This window comes from Neodiprion virginianus, chromosome 2 (assembly GCF_021901495.1).
Source record: "Neodiprion virginianus isolate iyNeoVirg1 chromosome 2, iyNeoVirg1.1, whole genome shotgun sequence".
NCBI classification, from domain to species: Eukaryota; Metazoa; Arthropoda; class Insecta; order Hymenoptera; family Diprionidae; genus Neodiprion; species Neodiprion virginianus.
The window spans coordinates 28,834,968-28,854,624 of NC_060878.1; the positions used below are offsets into that span (position 1 = coordinate 28,834,968).

The 19,657-nt window shown below is 40.7% G+C and overlaps 3 protein-coding genes across 10 annotated transcripts; 2 read left to right on the forward strand and 1 right to left on the reverse strand.

Moving 5' to 3' along the window:
- The first annotated feature begins 1,028 nt into the window (after nt 1-1,028).
- Nucleotides 1,029-7,263, forward strand: LOC124298328 (putative protein PTGES3L). 5 transcript variants are annotated; one of them, XR_006906776.1, is made up of 5 exons: nt 1,029-1,528; nt 1,619-1,743; nt 1,828-1,935; nt 2,087-3,151; nt 4,642-7,263. XR_006906776.1 is itself a non-coding variant. In XM_046750183.1 (4 exons), the coding sequence occupies exons 1-4, from the start codon at nt 1,386-1,388 to the stop codon at nt 2,206-2,208; spliced, it is 498 nt and encodes a 165-aa protein (XP_046606139.1). In that variant the 5' UTR covers nt 1,029-1,385; the 3' UTR covers nt 2,209-7,263. The 5 variants fall into 5 exon arrangements, 1 of the variants encoding a protein (XP_046606139.1); XR_006906777.1 differs by having other exon boundaries at nt 2,087-2,736; nt 4,860-7,263; XR_006906775.1 differs by having other exon boundaries at nt 2,087-2,307; nt 2,597-7,263.
- Nucleotides 6,715-19,245, reverse strand: LOC124298318 (mitoguardin). Of its 3 annotated transcripts, XM_046750167.1 has the most exons (10): nt 18,871-19,245; nt 18,656-18,777; nt 18,358-18,508; nt 18,096-18,239; nt 8,773-8,963; nt 8,499-8,645; nt 8,284-8,396; nt 8,023-8,191; nt 7,699-7,932; nt 6,715-7,484 (listed from the first exon to the last, which is right to left on the reverse strand). In XM_046750167.1, exons 2-10 carry the CDS (start codon nt 18,749-18,751, stop codon nt 7,167-7,169), a joined length of 1,563 nt encoding a protein of 520 aa, XP_046606123.1. In that variant the 5' UTR covers nt 18,752-18,777; nt 18,871-19,245; the 3' UTR covers nt 6,715-7,166. The 3 variants fall into 3 exon arrangements, with proteins under 3 accessions (XP_046606123.1, XP_046606126.1, XP_046606122.1); XM_046750170.1 differs by having other exon boundaries at nt 18,096-18,224; nt 18,656-19,245; XM_046750166.1 differs by having other exon boundaries at nt 18,656-19,245.
- Nucleotides 11,228-16,474, forward strand: LOC124298321 (protein unzipped). Of its 2 annotated transcripts, none has more exons than XM_046750173.1 (5): nt 11,228-11,663; nt 14,395-14,629; nt 14,715-15,112; nt 15,172-15,506; nt 15,626-16,474. In XM_046750173.1, the coding sequence occupies exons 2-5, from the start codon at nt 14,395-14,397 to the stop codon at nt 16,155-16,157; spliced, it is 1,500 nt and encodes a 499-aa protein (XP_046606129.1). In that variant the 5' UTR covers nt 11,228-11,663; the 3' UTR covers nt 16,158-16,474. The 2 variants fall into 2 exon arrangements, with proteins under 2 accessions (XP_046606129.1, XP_046606128.1); XM_046750172.1 differs by having other exon boundaries at nt 11,229-11,659.
- Nucleotides 19,246-19,657: the final 412 nt, after the last annotated feature.

The window sequence follows — 19,657 nt, forward strand, 5'->3', positions numbered from 1 at the left end:
GTCCATTTCTTCCGACGTCAACGAACAAAAATCTGTATTCAGCATCGACAAGACCCAGAAGCACAATGCTGTCTTTTCCCTTATAATTACGGTAAATCGATCCGTCACTTCGAGGGGGACGAAAATTGATGTGTTTCCCATCCAGCGCACCGATGCAATGAGGAAAATTCCATAAAGTATCGAATTTGTGAGCGATAACCTGCCATTCCTCCAGCGATGATGGGAAATTCCATACTTTTGAGTCGAGTACTTCTACTATTGCTCTTAAAGTTTCGTCAATCACTTTTGAAATTGTGTTCGCGGCTATGCGAGTGGAGTAGCTCAAATCTTGAAAGGTATTGCCCGTTGCTAAATATCGAAGAGTCACAGTGAGTCTGTCCCTCGGAGATATAGCTTGACGCATAACGGTATCCTGTTTTTTTATGGCCGGAGTCAGAAGTGTCAACAACTGATTCCAGTCATCTTCCATCATTCAAGTATAATTGGTGAAACTGGCTGGATCTTCAGGGCTAAACAAAAATTTAGTATAAATATGCATTGAAAAGTCAAGTATAAAATTGAAAATCCGAAAAAGTAATAATAAATAAAATGAAAATCATATGGTTACATACCCGAGCTCACGAAATACCATATTTAGAACATTCTGTCCTCTATCACGCTGTAACAGCCACTCGCGACTCCACAATTTACGTTTTCGTTGTTTCAGTAGATGTCTACGTTTAAAAGCAGTTGCTACAGCTGACACGATAATTGCTTTCCTACGTCGAATTATTTCAGCCGCAATAGTTTGTTGCACTCGAGCGTCCATGGTACTGTTGAGGTTAGAAATGCTGGGACTACGTATTCGCCTATACTTTCTCTCTAGGCTCCCTGCACGCCAGCACGCCTAGCGACAAGCATCGTGTGAAGCCAACCCAACGAGGGTGCCATCGTTGCACCCAGCGCCACAGCCAACTTGGAACCCAGCGGTAAAATCTAGCAAGCAATCCAGCAGCAAAACAAGCGTCGTGTGCGAGGGGCTTAAATTCTGTTCTTTGCAAACCTATGTAATTCCGTGCCGAGTCGGTAAGTCGGGAAGTATAGGGCATACTGTCCCCATGGTTGACAGTCCTTTATGTAATTTTTAGTTACTGGTCGGGTCAACGTTTCCACCTATCTACTTCCATCGTGTGTCCATCTCTTTATAGATATCAGTATCATAGACAAAAAAAAGCAAAAAATATTAGATACATCAGCCCAGCCGCAGGCTGTCAACAAGTGTGATTGATGTTGGGAATTGTAAACAATACCCTGATACCATCATCATCATCATTTTTAATTCAAATATATTGACAGTTCTGCTTCTGCGGATAACGGGACACGTGATCAAACCTTGTTGCATTTAGATGGATTGTCCAATGTTAATTGGCAATTTGAGAAAGCCAAGAATTTATTGGTATCAGACGGATGCGGAAATCGTGATTCGTATAATGCTTCACGACGTGGACGATTACTTTCTTAGCGTAAGAACAGACGAGTTTGAATTCAGGTATGAAGGCTGCTAAACAATTTTGGTGGGTTTACCGTGCATCTGTTAATAATTGCCAGGATTGCATTGATCAATGTTTGATCTTTTCAGCACGTCTGTAGACGGCGTCGATTACTATATTTACCTGCATCTTTTTGGTGCAATCACTGCCGAGAAAACTATCCATAAAACAACTGGAAGAGAAGTCACAGTTTACCTTCCAAAAGTTCAAAAGTGTAAGCATGTACATAATCCATTACTAAATGTAGCTATTCCGGAGTCGATATCATCTAAAAGCTAGTATTTTATTCTGTTTCCAGGGACTCCCTGGCCAAGGTTAATTTATTCAAGCAAAGCATGTCCACATATTTTTGTGGACCTTGATCACCTTGCGTCAATCAAACCCAAAAAAGAGATTGATTGGAATGGTATGATTGATTCGATATTATATTTAATGAACAATCTTTCTTAGCCTAGCAAATAACCAAATTTTATACATGCACAAGTATATATATATATGCACAAAGAAAACCCTATACATTGCAAAGATCAAGAATTGACTGTTCAATATATTTCCAGAGAGAGAAGACTTTGCTACCTTCAAACGAAGACATAATATATCCTATATAAGGCCAGATGTACCATCTTCGGATGAAGATGAGTCTGCTGGAGAGGAGAACAATATGATTTTCGATTTTTAACATCTCTTGAAGTGGATTAATAGAACTAGGTTCCAAATCTCATTCTAATGAGGTGTGAAGAGCAATCTACTTGGATTCACTGAAGCAAACTATTAAAAGGTACCAAAGTGTAATTAACGAATTTTCATGGGTAAATGAAATGTTTCATTAATTACCTAGCTAAATTCTTTTACTTGTATATGACGTTCGGCTGTTGCTAATACAGCAAAGCTTTATTTACAGTTCACAGTTATATCTAACCTATACGTTTTCTGATCGATCTGAGGTTATTAGGGGGGAATTAGTAGCCGGCGGACTCAACTTCTTTCAAATAGAATAATGTGGTAAATTTTAACACTTATAATCTTATCCTGTCAACATTGTCATACCTTACCTTTATTAACTTTAGCGTGGCTGTTCATTAATTGTGGCCACCAGCTTCAGCCCGATAAATTGCGAAACTCTGAAACCGTTATAAATTAGGTAGATTCGGTCAACTTTCGGCCTTTCTTTTCTCCGAGTTAATTTGTGATATTCTCTGTTCATCCCGTAAGTAAGATTTTTTACCTAGTTAAAAGTTAAGAATACAGCCTAGCTGTTGTATTTTTTTTTTTTTTTTTTTACATTGTTTCTACGAATAAATAAAAATTATTATCAATAACTGTATGCATGGTAGGCTTGCCCATAAATTACGTGATGTGAGTTTTTACGACCCCCCCCCCCCCCCCCTCGCCCGTTCAAAATTGGAGAATTTATCTCAAATCATTATAATTGGAGGGTGAGAAATTGGAAGTTTTAATGGATTTTATAGACAAGAAACATGTGTATGTGTGGTAATATCAGTGACATGATCAGCACACACATGAGTTTTCAGAACGAAAAGTTTTATTGGACCGTTCACCTATAATATTGTGTAATAGCTGTGGCACGTCGATCTGGCCAAATGTGATACACAACGTGTCAGGTTCGTGGATAATTTTCACCCATGTCATATAGTCTCAGTTATGTGTTACTCTTGTGCTCTTTCAAACATTCAAATATGTTTTCTTAAACATATTAACAGATGTCTTTAGAAAGAAAATTTAGTGTTGATGAGGACAGTCATAGTTGTGCTAGCATTGTGAATGATGATTTGATAAATATTTTTAATAGCAATAGTAACAGTGGTGATATTTATGAAAGTGGCGATATTACTGCAATTAGGTGCAAACAAAAAATAAATAGAAATTCGAAATATAATATTTGATAATATGTTTTGGGAAAATATTGTAACAGCAATAAAGAATAAACAATGAAAAAAAAAGACGAAAAATAGAAGAAACTTGGTTTCCTGTAGATTATGGTGAAATAAAAATATATTTTGTATTATGTATAATGGTGGCTCAAGTTAGGAAACCAAAAATTTAAATCAACTGGTCTAATTGTAAATGGGCCTTGACAGAAAGCCTAATATTGAGAGAACAATGCGAATGAAAAGATTTCTGCAAATAACTACACTGAAACTTCCCAATAGTGGACATCTTCAGGACTGGAAATCTTCTCCCTTATAGAGAAGTGTCTGTTACTACGCGGTATATTTTCCATTAGGCTTTTCTGCCTGGGATTTTTAACTTGTCCGTTATGAACAGGCGTCCGTTAAGAGAAGTTTCACTGTAGATGTTTGCATTTTGCAAATAATCATAAACAGACAGATAGATAGGATTCATCATGTTCATGGCAATGTTGGACAAGAATCAGTAACATATGAGGTATTCCACACCATTTCACCTAATCGGTGAAGGTCACCGACGCCGATCTTGGTGTCAATTTTTTTCTCAATTCGTCTATCGAAAAAAAAGAACACGTGTTCGACCGTTTTTCGATTAGGCCACCTGTGTCGATTTTATGAATTTTCCGATTTGTCAACTTTTTCGAAACAGCCTTATTCCAACTGGCTCTATCTTCAAGAGCCTTCATTCTTTTCAAAAAATGATACAAGTATAAAATGTGTCAATAAGTCCAAGCTTTCTGAAAAAAAAATTAGAAAATTTTTCCAACCACACAATTCTAAAATTTTTTGAAATGCGACACCTTTGATTTTCCTGAAACTTTTTACTTGCATTCGACCAGTTACAATCAAGTTTTCCTCCAAAGGAAATTATGGACTTCCGATTCGTTCAGGAGTTACACCATCATAAGTGCCGAAAAATTGGAAAATTCGTAAAATCGACACAGGTGGCCTAATCGGAAAACGGCCGAACACATGTTCTTTTTTTTTCGATAGACGAATTGAGAAAAAAATTGACACCAAGATCGGCGTCGGTGACCTTCACCGATTACGTGAAATGGTGTGGAATACCTCATATAGAGCAGTAACAAGAAATAAAATAACGAAAAATCTAAAGGCAGGAATATTAAGGTAAAAAGAAAAATAGAATCATACGGTGGTCACGAACATTACGGCTTACATTACAGATAAATTACGCAAAATAAAACTTGTGACGAATGTTTTTAATCTGTGATCTAAAAAAGTGTATCGATGCAAGAAGACATTGCTATCAGTGAATCGGCAATGAAAATAACTAAGAAAACAGATAAGGGACAATAATACCAGAGACGCTTATCTTATAAACAATTTAATCCAAGAAAACTAGTTAGATATGGTATTAAATTTTATAAATTATGTGATTCAGAATCGGGTTATTGCTGTGTCTCTAAAAAAATACTCAGGTAGTGATAAAATAAATTCTAATGATAGTGATTCTGAAAATGTTGTTAAAGAGCTATCACAGTCAGTGTTACGTAAAGGACATATTTTATACTTAGACAATTGGTACACTGCACCAAAACTGGTTATAACTAATTAACAGTAAAACTAATGCTGTCGGAACAGTAGATTTGAACAGAAAGAATATGCCAAATGATTTGGTTGAAGCAAAATTAAAAAAAGAAGAATGCAGAACGAAAAGCTGCAATGGAATACTGACATAAAAATATAAATATAAACGTGACATTTATATTATTTCTACGAAACACGAAACAGCAGAAATGGCTGCATAAGGCAAAAATCAATTCAATCCTACTTCAAAACCCAAAGGTGTCATTGAGTACAACAAAGGAATGATTGGACTTGATCGACAAGACCAAATGCTAGTGTGCTTCTCTGTTATGAAGGAATATGCAAAAGGATACTGAACAGTTTTTTTTTACATGCTTGATATTGAACTTTTGAACTCTTATATTTTGTCCAACAAAGTAAATACTAGAGAAAAACAGAGCCACTCATGCTAAGTATGAAATTGAAATAGTCGAGTCATTAATGAAAAATGTGCCGTTACCAGAATATAAACGATGAGGGTGATTTTTGAATGGAGTTTTACCCCAGAGACTCCACACGCAACATTGGGGTCATTTTTTCAAGAATATAGACCCAACACCATCGAAAACAAAGCCATAAAGAGCCTGTAAAGTTTGTACAAGATATAAGTAAAAAAACGTAGCGAAACAACATAGGAGTGCAAAAGATTTAAAGTTACATTGGATGTACCAATATGCTTCGAAAGTTACCATACAATTGAAGCTTAATAACTTTCTGTTACATGTTTTTTAAAATGTTTATAATTTAATATAAGCATTTATTCACGAATTTAAATAAAATGTTGTTGATTTATTAATCTTTCTTTTTCACTGATGAATTGTTTGTAATTATTTATCAAACACCTTAAGAAATTAAACCGGTTGTATCTTACACATGTTTACATATCATGAGACGTATGCAATTGGCATAACTTCGAACATTTATCCAAACTGTAAAATGGCTCAACATGCAACCGACCTTGCTGTTTATTATAGCATGGGCGATCAGAACTTAAATTGTAGGGCAAGAGGTTAAATATCGATTTGATTGAAATGTTTACATGCCTGTATATCAGGCGGAACTGCACATCATGAACCACCCGCTTTACTCTTTGCCTTCATCCTTTTGCACGACTCGAGGAACGCTTGATTTTTCAATAATTTGAATCTTTTGTCAGTAGAACTAGATGCATATTGTGCATTCTCTGAAAGCAACGCTAATTATAGAGAACCCTTAATTTGCTGTTCTCGTTGATCTGTTCAGTCTCATGATGGCGAAAGGGTTAAAATATTGGGTGATACACGTATTTAGGTATCATTGCTACTACATCAAATAGAAATAAAATCTGGAATGTTGAAATTGTCTGTTCGATTAAAATCTAACGTCATTGCATGTGAAATCTCATGCAAAGAATAGTGATGAAAAATAAATCAACCTAGGGCGATCTTTGTTTAAAAAAAAGGAAAAAGTACAAAAGTGTATTTTGTAATATAAAGTCAAGATTTTGCCGTACGCGTGATTCAATCATGTTCGTACAAATTACGTATGTACATACGATTTACTCAGACCTATATACATCTATGCACGTATTAATTATATGCGTTGAATAGAAATTGAGATATTAATCAGTTTGATGCGCTTTGTGTGAAATATTATTAGTATTTTACAGAATATCGTCTGCTTCGTTTTTGACTATTATTTACAAGATTAAAGCGAACTCTACGCAGTTTACTTGTCTTACAAATCACCTGCAGACTAGTCGGCACCTTGCTTAATTCACCAGCACTCTGTACATCACGAATAAAACGATAATGAAATTTTCTTCCTTCGTTCTGAAATAGTGAATCTTTTAGCGTACCCACAGCAACGAACGGCAATCACCGTCGAATTAATTATTGCTACATAAAGCTAACGAGAAGAACGGCACAGATCATATCTACCACTGTCTACGAATTCGTCTATACCTTAGATGTACGTAAATTTGAACACACGGTTAAACGTTTACGGGTAAAGCGAATTACCCGTTAATCGTATAGTCGTTGTACCTTCACTATTAAGGCGGTCAGCCCAGTTATTTGAACGATAACTCGTTCCGGTTAGTCTAATCAATTACAAATGTTAAATTTCTATAATACAGCATTTTTTAACAACCTTCCAGTGAAAGTCTTTGATTTATGTTTCCCACCCTAGTTTTTATTTCCTTGAGGATGTCCTCGGCCAGCTCATCGACCGTGGTGTAGCGAACTTTGAAAAAATTGAATATATCAACAAGAAATTCGACGACCTGCTCCCGGAAGTAGTAACAAGTAGCACGAAGGCTTCCCTCGGGTCCTAGGAAACCCCAGACCAAGACCGGTGATATTTGTTCCGAAATAGAATAGAAATGCGCTAGGAAACCCTTGTTGTATTTGAGCATCTGGCGCTTTCCCATTAGCACGGACCACACCGCTGTACCTATGGCCTGTAAATTGATTTTCCCGTTAGTAAATGCACAATGTTAATATGGATGCACCATATCCAGATAGATTAAAGGCACCGCTCGTATACACAATCGTATTTGAACAGTGTTTCCATCCTCGGTTTTCGCTCGGCGGATGCCGTTACGCGTCGCGTACACAATAATTATTTTAATGGGGAAACGCAGGGTAATCAACTGTGGCTAGAAGGTATTATACCGTTTCACGGAAACTCGCTGAAATCCATCGGTTTTGGAGTATCGCCTTTATCGACGACGGTGGTTTCTCGACCTCGTCGAAAGCATCAAGTAGTATAAAGTCGATCAGCACGTCGTAGAAATTGATGCACTTTACATTTCGCCCCGAAAGTTCCTCCTGCATCATACTACGCTTACTTGGATCCTGAAGAAAGTCGAGCATGGCTTCGTAGTGCGTTAGATAGTCCTTAGGGTCCTGTGGAACAAGAAAGAGAAACGCTTTCCATTGATATTCGAGGCTGGAAGTAGGTATATGCGGCTTTCATGAATATACAACAATACCGACCCTATCCGCGTATACGATCAGATCACTGATCAGCTGCCTTCCCATGTCAGCTATCCACGAGGCGGCGGCGGGCCAGGCGAATAACCTGGAGAAAGCCTGCCGCAGGCAGTGGACCTTGGCCAGGTACTCGACATCGGAACCACACTTAACCAACTCCGTGTGTAACTTCCTATGTGGCAGCGACGGAGATGAGTGAAAACGCGAAACGATTACAGAAAGGCGGAAATGAGACATCATGACGAGGTGAGAGCGTTAATTTACCTGCAAGGTATGCCCTTGTCTTCGTGTTGCTTCAGCGCCGTATGGTACAACTTCTGCTTTTCAAAGTGCGGAAAAAACTCCGAGAACTCCTCAAACTCCCGAAGATCGGCTACCTACAATCCGAGCAATTTGTCGCAGGGACATGAAACAACTATTATTCAAATATCAACTGCACAATTCTTACGTATACATCTTCGCTGATGGGCGGCGCTTACCCCGTCGCGGGCCGATTCAAATGACTCTGGGGATGACGCCGCGTCCTGTTTATCCCTGTGGGTGGAAGACGCTCGAGTTCCTGATACGGAGCGCTTCCGGCTCTCCTCGCTGCCCGCGTCACTTTCGTTACGGAATAGTACGGAGTGCTGCGGAATACAAAACAGGACCATGTGTAACGACGCAGTGAACTGATAGTAGCAGCTGCACTCAAGGTGCCCATAATGAGTAGTGTAGTGTGCCGATTGAATGAAATTCGAATTACGACGAGCTCACCTGATCTATAAAGAGGAGCTCGGCGGTGTTTTGTATGTGGTAACCGAGGTCAAGCAGCTCCTGGACATCGTGAGTGAACGCGGCGTCGGCCTTGGAGGGTAGAGCAAGGGCGTCTCCGCAATTCAATGAGGAGCTGAAAGCTGTAAGGGCATCCTCCCAGCAGTATATGGCGCGCTCGAGTGCCTCGAGTCCTGGAAACGCGCCAAGGTATCAAGTCTCAATAGGGAATAAACTGGGAAAAATGGGACAATTCGTTATTTAAATTGGAGTGCCATGGGATAGTTGTGAAGCTCGGCGATCATTCTTTTCACGAATCGCATACGCGTTGTCGAAAGACCGCAAACTTTGAATCACTACTTGATTTCACGAATGGGCTTAACGTCTCTTAAACCTTTCTGATTTTAAGTTTGTTTCGTCCGACATAAGTTCACGCTTCATGTAGCTATACAGTTCGTACAAAGTACTTTATTCCTTACTCAATTTTGATTAAATTTTCGTTGGTTGAAACAGTCAATGATGACAAGATGCAATTCATAGAATGATGCTTTTATTACGACGTTTCGGCAGGACCCCGCCTGCCATCATCAGGTTTCTTAACGGGGTCCTGCGAAACGTCGTAATAAAAGCATCATTCTATGAATTGCATCTTGTCATCATTGACTGTTTCAACCAATGAAAATTTAATCATACACCAAACACAGTCATGAACTTAAACCATCATTTACTCAATTTTATTGATCTGAAAAACGGGGAAGAAGTAGCATTTGCCTTCAGCAAATGCAGCTTTCAGTTTCTTTCCATATTGGTCCCACTTCTCAAGTCAATAAAGTGACTACAGCTAAACTCTGGACTAAAGTCCAATATGCAACACGGGAATAAAAGCCTATTATTCCCTTATTACACAATGTACCATGATAAGCGTTATATTAATACGGGTATGCTGAAAAATGATTTCAGGACCGGGGATACTGTTTCAGAGATGATCGTAACACTTTGCGGAGTTGCGGTGTTACACATCGACGTATACCTAGTTCGTTTCCCTGCAGTCCCGTTATACCCTGGAAGATAAGTGTACTTGCGTTCCGGGCCTCTGTAGTATATATAAGTATGTACATAAGAACAAGTGTAAGAAATAAGCAGAGGCGATCGGCGGACCAGTCGACGATGGTTGAACACAATATTACAGTTTTTACAAACTCGTCATGAGAGTTATAACGGTACAATATATAGGTATAGCTACAACTACTGTGACCCGTGAATCTCGTCTCTCGTACTCCTGTAACAACTATGACGGTAACCAGAGACAGAGGGATTTATTCCGGCGTGCGAACGTGAAACGGTGCGCGATTCTATCCGTGGAGGGCAAAACGTACATATGTACCTAGCTGACGTAATCATCTCGGCGTATTATCTGCTGTCGTTTTATTAGCAGGTCGACGCCAACCGGTTGTGAATGTTATACGTTACGTTACACGATGCATTCCGTTCGCTGTTGTATTCAACGCTCGTTCCTTCTCCGCCGTTTCGCGTACAACTCGCCGTGTCACATTATAATCTGTACACGTGATATACCTTATACGTGTGTATATATATATATATATATATATATATATATACACATACCTATATATATATATATGCGTGGAAAATACCTTGATTGGGAAGATCGGGAATCGGGAATCGACGTCAAGGTCCAACGTAACGTAAGACAACGACGGCGTTCAATCTCTAATTAAAGGCACGCGGGCCGGATGCGGAATCCTTCGCGGCAATCAGACCGTCCGAAACATAATATCCAATTGACGCCGCGGGTGCGGCGGAGCTTATATGCAACGTTCTAACAATAAGTGCATTGAATGCATCCCATGCTACTGCTACATCCATACGCATGATGAATTACTACACATGTATATGATGTATATGATGTGTACGGTATACGCAGCTACGCAACAACGTGTAGACGTATGGCTGACAGGGGGTTGCATCCCCTGCAGAAATATTCTGGCATGTCTTTCGTGCACGTGAACCTGGTAAGAAGGTGAAAACGTTCGATGCTGAATCAGGAGGAGAGGGTAGGAGAGGGTGGGAATTCCGTGTGCCTGTGCGCCCTTGTCCCTTGTTCCTTGGTTCTGGTTTTGTGACCAACATTTCCCATTCTCCTCCCCCTCCTGCTGCTGCTGATGCTGATGCTGGTGCTGATGCTGGTGCTGCAGGGGAACTCGATCTGCGTCAATAACGCGCGTTCGCGTGACGTAATCCTCCCCAGGTTTGTTATTGGAGGATGTGTCATCCAATGGAGAGGGGATGTTGGCGGCAGCTGAGGCCAGGGCCGAACGCGGAGGGAGAAGGAGAGCAAGAAGGTATAGGGAGAGAGGGAGAGAGAGTGGCCAATGGGGGGGAGAGAGAATAGCGGTGACGGTGGCAGTGTCGAGGTCTAGCCGTTTGTTTCAGAGTGGTGCACCTTGGTCCTCAGTCGACTGGCTTCTGGTCCCGAAGACGTTTGCTGTAACAGTACAGTGCGTACTGTACCAAGAATAATAGTTGCGCTTTTTCACCCGGCGTTGTTCTACTCTCGAGTTTTCGTTGTTTTTTTTTTCGTTGCACTCTTTGCCCGGCCAAACCTTACATATCCAATCGCCGGGCCAAGTGCCAATCGGCACAGTTCGTGTTACACCGTTATTTCCACACGGCTCTCTTGACTTGTACCTCAATTCGGAATCATCTGCGGAATTGCCAAAATACCCGGTACGTTATTGCGGAGTGACGAATTATGAGCTGTGTTCATTTCCGCTTAGAGGAAACGCGTCGAAGAAGTCTTTCAGTGTCCCATTAGGCTCTGAAGAACAATCCGGATTATAACTCATATGCTGACGACGGATCACTCAAAGTAAGTATGTATACAACGAATGTAACGCGAAGATCGGAATCGCCTGCGCGCTTCTTGTACTCCTTCATCTTCAATTCTTCTGAGCCCGCGCGACTTCGGTCTGCCGGCGTTCTCTTTCGTCTCATGAATTATGGAAACTTCAAGGCGACACTTAGATCTCGAAATTTCGGTTGGTTAAGCGAAGGCATCCAATGAGGAGAAAAAATAATTATCGTCGCATTATAGCCTCGCGTATGCCGTCGACCTTGAATCGATGGACTACGTAATCGTAGTTTCAATACAAATTCGGGTTCCAAGCACAGCCTACGTAATGTCCGCGTAGTACACGGTAGCAAACGGAGAACATTAATAGTTTCAATCAACCACCGTTATCAGAATTGGTAACCCCGTTTGATTTATCATCCTCAAAATGCGGTCATAATACAATGGGGGAAAATCCGCCACTAAATACCGAGTCATTTACAAATTGTTATTCGTGGCAGCTAACGTTCAACCTTAATCACTGTAATGTCCACGTTCGCGGTAAAAGGAATTCATATATTAATGCTCTCATTCCATCACCCTTCCTAGATGACCTGCTCTTCGCACTCGAACCATTTCATTCCCATAATTCGGTCATACTTCACTTGGAAAATCCGTCCCTAAGGGCCGAGTCATTCGCAGATTGTAGTTCGCGGCCGCTCCTGTAAAACTTTAATCACGAGTTGAGCTCGGCTCATGGTTATTGTCGTTTGTAGTTGACGTGGTTGCGTGATGAGGGTATATACTATACCACAACGGCTCAGCCACGTATAACGTTAATTAGTTAATTACTCGTAGCCTTCCGAAAAATCAGCCCCATTGTAGCGTTAGAAATGACTGGGTGAGAGAATTAGAAGCTCCGTTTCGTAAAGACTATCGTACGGGGCAAAACTCTGTGCTTCGTTAGGTGATAGTCTGATACGTATGGGTAAAAAGTTGAAAGGCAATTAAACACAAATTGCCGCATTAACGAGGCAGGGCTATCACCCATGGCATTTTGTAGCGAGCCAGCTCTAAATTAGTCTGAAAAGGTGATGACGTATACTTGCAGGGTATGTCAATAACATCGAAATCCAGGGCCGTCCTACATGCGAAGAATGCCCTCAGTTTGAATTACACCTGCGTTAACGATTCTCCATATTCAATGATGACAGTTTAAAAGTTGGATAAAAAATCGCGGTTTGTGCAGAAGAACTCTGTCAGTCGATATATGTACTTTCTATTTCGTCATAGCTGTGAATCCAGTGAGCGGCAGGAGGAGGAGGAGGACGGACCTGCATTTATACAAGTTCACTTTTAAACGTGTCCGTATCTATGTACACCTAACGCCTATACCGGAGAGTCACAATTTGCCCTCTGACCACTCGTGCTCATAGCGATTTATGCGGTAGATAAATATAATTCAATTGGCTGCTGCATCATCGCCCTTGAATGTTGCGACGGCTCGCTCCGTGGTGAATTACTCGACTTTTTGAAGAAAGTTATCAAATCAACTGATAATTTAACCCGTCGCCGACCTTGTTCGTATTACAAGCATGTAGACGTGTGTGCGTGTATGTGTGTGCGGGGGTTTGATTCGGTCGATATTCGAGCGAACGCGAGGGGTATACAGCAAGAGAGTCAGATGAGCATATAGTTTGCTTCACCGGAAGCGGTAAGTCACGGGCTAGTGAATTTGATGAATTATAACAGATTTTCGGAATCAGGTACATACATCGTGCGATGACGAATTTTAGGTAGGTACGCGTTTGTATAATGAAGAAAGTTGCTGCTGCAGCACGTCGTGAGAAACGCTGCCCATAGCTATGCGAAAGGACTGCGCATATAGTGAGTAAATTTTGCCAGCGGGCGTGTTTTGTTTCAAAACACTGCGCCACCGGGCATAAGCAAGGCGACGCGACGTACGGAATTATCAGCATCTCTCGCCTTTCTGTACTCCACATTTTTTTCTCTTGGCAATTGGTAGTGTTATACCGCATACATCTATATCTATAGGCAATGCGCATGATGTCGTATCTCTTTTTCACACCACTGACAAATTCTAAGAAGCAGGGCGTATAACGTGAGTCAACTTCGCTCGGACCACCGGTTATACATTAATACCTATGCATACCTATTTATGCCCTATAAGAATCGTACGTAATCGCAGGAAATGTTTGGACAAAATTGGCTCCTCGCTTCGCGAATGCCGTAACCCACCGGCCCTATAGATACGTGTAGATAACCTGCAATCGCGTACGTGTGTACGCATATAATCTACCCATGGCTCTATAGAAATACGCGACATCCGCTTAAGCGCGCCGCGATTACTCCTGAAGCACCGCGAGGCTGCAACCCGTCGTTCATGCGTGCATTCAGGGGAGAGAACCCCATGGTGATTGGAGTGGTATAAGACATGGGTAAAGACGAGAGAGCGCCGGCTGCATCTTTTCAACTTCTCCTTCTTCCCAAGGTAGGTGCGGGGCGTTATCATGGTAACGCCAGGGCGCCCCGCGTACCTCCACGCCAATGGCGGTGCACTGAAAAGTTGCCAGGCGATCGATAACTCCTAGCGCCACAATGTCGCATGTCCGGCGTTAGCTGAGTATACATCAATACCTATACCGTGCGAATATGTATGGTACACACATGCCACTCGATGTGAATGCCGTTCCACTCGGTGTCACATCACAAATGTCATATGTGTCGGTGTGCTCATTCTTGCCATTTTGCAGATGATTATCACATGCAGAAATACACGCGGACCGGTGAAACCGGCAGCGTTTAGCCTAGTACAGCTGATATTCCTCGCCACCTTCGCACTCGGCGACAATAGCGTACACGTTCTATCGTCGTTCAACCAGCTTGTCACTTCTAGTATCCTCAGATGGTTGCCTCAGAACCAGGCCGAAACCGAAGGGAACAACGACCTCGTTATTGGGGGCATCAAATTTGTCTCTGGATTGGAAGGTGCGACGCGCCTTTTGTAACGTCGACATATTCAAGTCCCGTGTATCGTCAGTCATCGTTTTTTCATATGAATTTTTCCATACAGTTGATCCCAGCACAGGCTCGAGTCAAACCGAATCGAGACCGATATTTGTCTGTCGGGCAATTCACAACGCTATTTGGGTGGCCGGAGGCCAGGTTGAAGGTGAGAAACGGTGCGTCGTCACGCTTCTCGGCAACGTACATTCATACCAGCGGTACGAACTTCTTCAAAACGTTGAGAAAGCAGCGCGCCTCGATTGGCGCTACTGGGATAAATTCAAACAGGTACCCGAGATAGGTTCCGTCGCAACCGCGGATGCCTCAGCTGAAGTAACCTACGTAGCGCGGCACGAGGGACCAAAGCAAGAAACCGACCTTACAGAACAGATCGTCGGCTATACCCACTACATAGGGACGTACGACCCGAGCGACAATCTCGGCAGCATCACTTACGTAAAAGAGGTAAGAAGGCGTATGATTGTAAGACACGAGCACGATTATCCATGTCACTCTTATTTCAGAACGGTGTCCAAGACTCGGCAGACTCCGGCGAGGTCCTCGTCGAATGGGAGCCAGTATCTTACGAACTGAAATCGGTCAAGTTCAAAAAGTTCAAAGACCGAATTATAAAACGGCAGTCTCGGGTACTCGGCGAGGCAACTCTCAGTAACGTTGGCTCGTATGCGGTGACCGTCGCAAACGCTTTCGCCTACTCTTACAACTATTCCGCATACTGGGGACAAGGACAAGCGATGCTCAAAGGACTGAATACCACGATCACCCTTGCTAATAATACGAAATTACCAGACGTACAATGGGGCAGCCAGGTGAACGAACATCGCGAAAGCGTTCACACGTGAGTTTTTTTTAAGCCCTTCTGGAAAAGACCTACCTCGCTGGTTCACGGCTCTATTAGTTATTCAGTTTCTCAAATAGAATATATAACAAGTTAACACACGTTTCTGTATTTTACAGAGTGAAGATGTACCTCGAGCCGGGTACCGCGGTGAACGTGACACTCAGGGCGAACTACACAGACAAGGAACTTTCCTACACGGCGCAGTTGATCTCGCATTATAAGGACAAAGTCAAGACACCACGCACGATAAACGGTTTTTATCGCGAAGAAAGCATGATCGATGTCAATCCTGATTTTGGACCTATTTACTATCTGAGTAACTATACCCTGGTCCCGACGACGACTACGACAACGACAACGACGACGACGACGACAACGGAACGACCGCGTTCGCGATCCGATACCGAGGGGCGACGAAATCACGGTGAAAAAGATACCGATGACCCCAATTTTAATCTGGTTATTCCACCAGGCGGAAAAGGCACAACGGAGATGCAGGCCGACGACCGCAGCCCCCAATCCCTAAAAAATAAGCTCGGTCCAGCAGAGGGAAGCAGCGCTCCTCGCATTGTTTATCCCGAGCTGTTAATCCTCGCCGGAGGAATCCTGTTCGCCCTCAGCGACTGGTCCCATACATGGGCGACATGATTATTGCGACGACCTTTATTGTCAGTATAAAATACCATTTAAATTCTCGTTAACGCAATATGTAGTATATATATCACTCGTTAATACGTGGGAACGAATTAATTTTATATCGCTCCAAGTGTACCGAATATACATACGATGACGGAAATTTCGTGGAAAATGGGAGTAAGAAAAAGAAAAAAAATATGAAAATCTTAAAAATAAATTATTCTATTTGGCTATGTTACAAGATGGTTCCTTCTGATGACGGGATCTCGGTGCTGACATACGCTTGCCTTCAAAAAAAAAAAGAGAGAAAAAACACAAAGAAAAGAAAATCTTGATATTCAATATGTATGATAATAATACATCATTATTTAGCTTATTAGGAAGATAAAATGATTATCTATATCCATCATGAGCTAGTCTCATAGTTTACCAAGTACAAGCAACTTCAGTCCAATGGATTATGATTATGTATAAATTAGCTTTCAACAGCGGTTAATGATGAGGAATGGAGAAAAGAAAAGATGAACGTGTGCCGTTCAACTTCCGACAAATATTCTTGACATTCCACTACTCCCACTACGCTCGTAAATGAGGGAGTGAGTACGAATAAAAGGCGTAAATAATAATAATTTGAAGATAGGAAGAAAGGAAAAGATGAATAGAAATCTTAATCAGCTATGCTATATTTTTGAGATGGCCGTATAATTTTACACAAGTTTCTAAGCTAAGGTTTGTAAAAGAGCAACGTGAGTTCGAGTGTAATGAACTTACCTGAGATATTCTATATATCTGTAGCATGTAGTAATATATACTTGTCTTTTCAGCTGCCAAGCCTTGCTTGGTAGGATGTAATTTATTATGTTATCACTTGTTTAATATTGGTGAGCATTTTTGTACAGCGTGTGTGGCGTCAAATCCAGCTAATATAGTTTTTGTGTAAGCATTATACTCAAAGCATTGGATACCTGATGGCAGGTATGGTGTGACCGCACATACTTATTTCTAAGTATTGTTGGCTCTGAATCTTGAAGCCAACATAACGTCTTTTCTGTATTTCATTTTCAATCAAAAATGGGAATACCAGCAGTACCAATCTGATAATATTATTATAATAATAATATCAATAATAAAAGTGCTGCTTCATATAAGAACGCCAAGGGCGTTTTGTATTCAGTTATGTATATTTATTTAAGTAATCGTTCCCGGCTTCTTTGCTGTATTGTACATTACTGTGTATATATAATTGCAATGTATATATCTATACAAAAAAGTCGATGGTTTTTTTAATTTCCTTCCAACTTGGGTCAATATATTTGCAAGATTTACGACTGTAAAGCGTTTATGATTTTATGTTTTTGCAATAAATTCAGTAAGAGAAACGATTAGGATGTTGCCCACCGAAGATTCTATTTTAAAATACATCTTTCATTTTTCCATAATGACTCATGCCTATGGCCTTTCATCTATACAGTGTATATTTCTCAAGTAGAATCGTGCCATACTAAGTAGTTTCTCAGAGGATAAGGTTGACTCGCATAAGTGATATACTATACTGGTCTGAATATAAGTAGAGGATTTTGACCAATAAAATCACAAATCATGAAGATTCAAACTGCAGTTTTTTCGAATAGCATCAGTCTGAAGTATCAACACGATCAAAATGAGACATTTATACAATACATTGAAGTTTTATTGATGCAATGTAGGCAAAAAAAATGCAATATTAATCAACAAATACACCTGTGATAATAGCTCATTTTCTCATAAGATTTGACTTATATTTAATCTATAGAAAAAAATTCCCAATGTCGTAAACTTGCGGGTCGACTTATAATCAGACCAATACGATAATTGTTCTAAGAGTCATTGTTCATGCTGAAATTAATTTTAAATCCCTGAATGGGAAAAAAATTGTTCCAACTCTATATATTGCAATTGCGTACCACTTACCGAGTACTCCGTATTGTTGTGGCGTGAGCTTGACATCACCGTCGGGGCCACCTGGAACTGACGAGATCAGGGAGGCTCGGTCACTGACGTGACTCCGAGTACTGGCTTCGCTTCGCCTTGCCCAGGATACTTGGGATATAGCATCTTTGTAAAATTCAAAGGTGAAAATTCTTTGAAGAATAGTATATATAACGCACTTTTTAAATAAACCGACTGTCGTAATTCAAATGTGATTTCAATGAAATAAGGTTGAATATCTTACCCAAGTTTGAACTCTTTCCATTTATGTATTTATGTCTCACGTCTCTGGGATATCTTCTAGCAAAAGAAGCTGGATGTCGTCTGCGCCTTTTCAAAAATTGGGCTAACCCACCCAACAGGAGCGTTCCACTTGTTAGGCAAATAATTAAAATCTGTAAAGGCAATAGAATAGTAATAATTTAAACATACTGGCAGAATTGAAAATTATATTGCCCCAACTTCAATACTTATGTAAGAAAACGAGCAACCGCAAGAAAATTAACCCAACTCTTTGAGCCAGACTACGATCACGCACCCACCTTTTGCGTTCGAGATAAATTGATCGACGGCAGAGTAATGACAAATTTGGAGTTGAATTGCCCGATCATATTTTTCACATTGAAAATCGACATCATTATTTATTTCTTGATCCGTATATCATCTAAAGACAAAAAAATAACCACTAATGCCGCCCTCGAGTAAACCGACATGCGCGCCCGGGCAGCAAGCCCGATTCTGTCTGCACCTCACTTACTAGTACCTCACCCATTGACCCTCGCCCTCTGCTCTGTTTACGTTATTGCACGCACTTTATCAGAACTAATTTGACACGGACTACTTGGGTTGTACCAGAAGAAGAACTTAGATGGATGTTCGTAACTTTTTACTCCGTTGGAAAAAGTATAGCCCCTCATTAACACCCGAATGAGTTGATTGATTTAAAATCATTGTTTGGTGTTTGATAGTGAATTCCCGACGTTTCATAGTTAATAGTTTGGTCGTTATTAATAAAACAAAATTTGCTAGGGAATTCAAGTGACGTTAGCCCCTTACTTGTATTTTAGGATCGAATTGAGTTCTGCTTGCGCGGAATCGTTTGTTGGTATTTAATCGCTTGTCCAGCCTTCATTCAATACTCCTCGATTACCTGTAAAATTTGAAAGAAAAATTACTCTCCAAAAAAAAAAAAAAATCAAACTAAAACGACTGTAGTTAGGCATTAGTCATTTGAATTTGTCCAATTCTAGCGCATCTACTAACCTAAGACAGCTCCTCATTTAACTGTAAATTGCAATGAAATTCAATTACCCGTACTTGGCAGTTGTTTGTTGATCGTTTATAGGTGTTTAATATATTAAATGTCGGGATTGCGTTATCAATCATCTTCAAACGACCCACAAACTGTCAACACGGAAAATTGAATTGTACATACATTGCAATTAAAATGTGCTCGGATTGAACGGATTAACAAACTCACGGGACTAGCGCATAACTAGTCTTACTTTTTTTTTATTTGGGAGGGTATTTGTTTTTCAAATTTT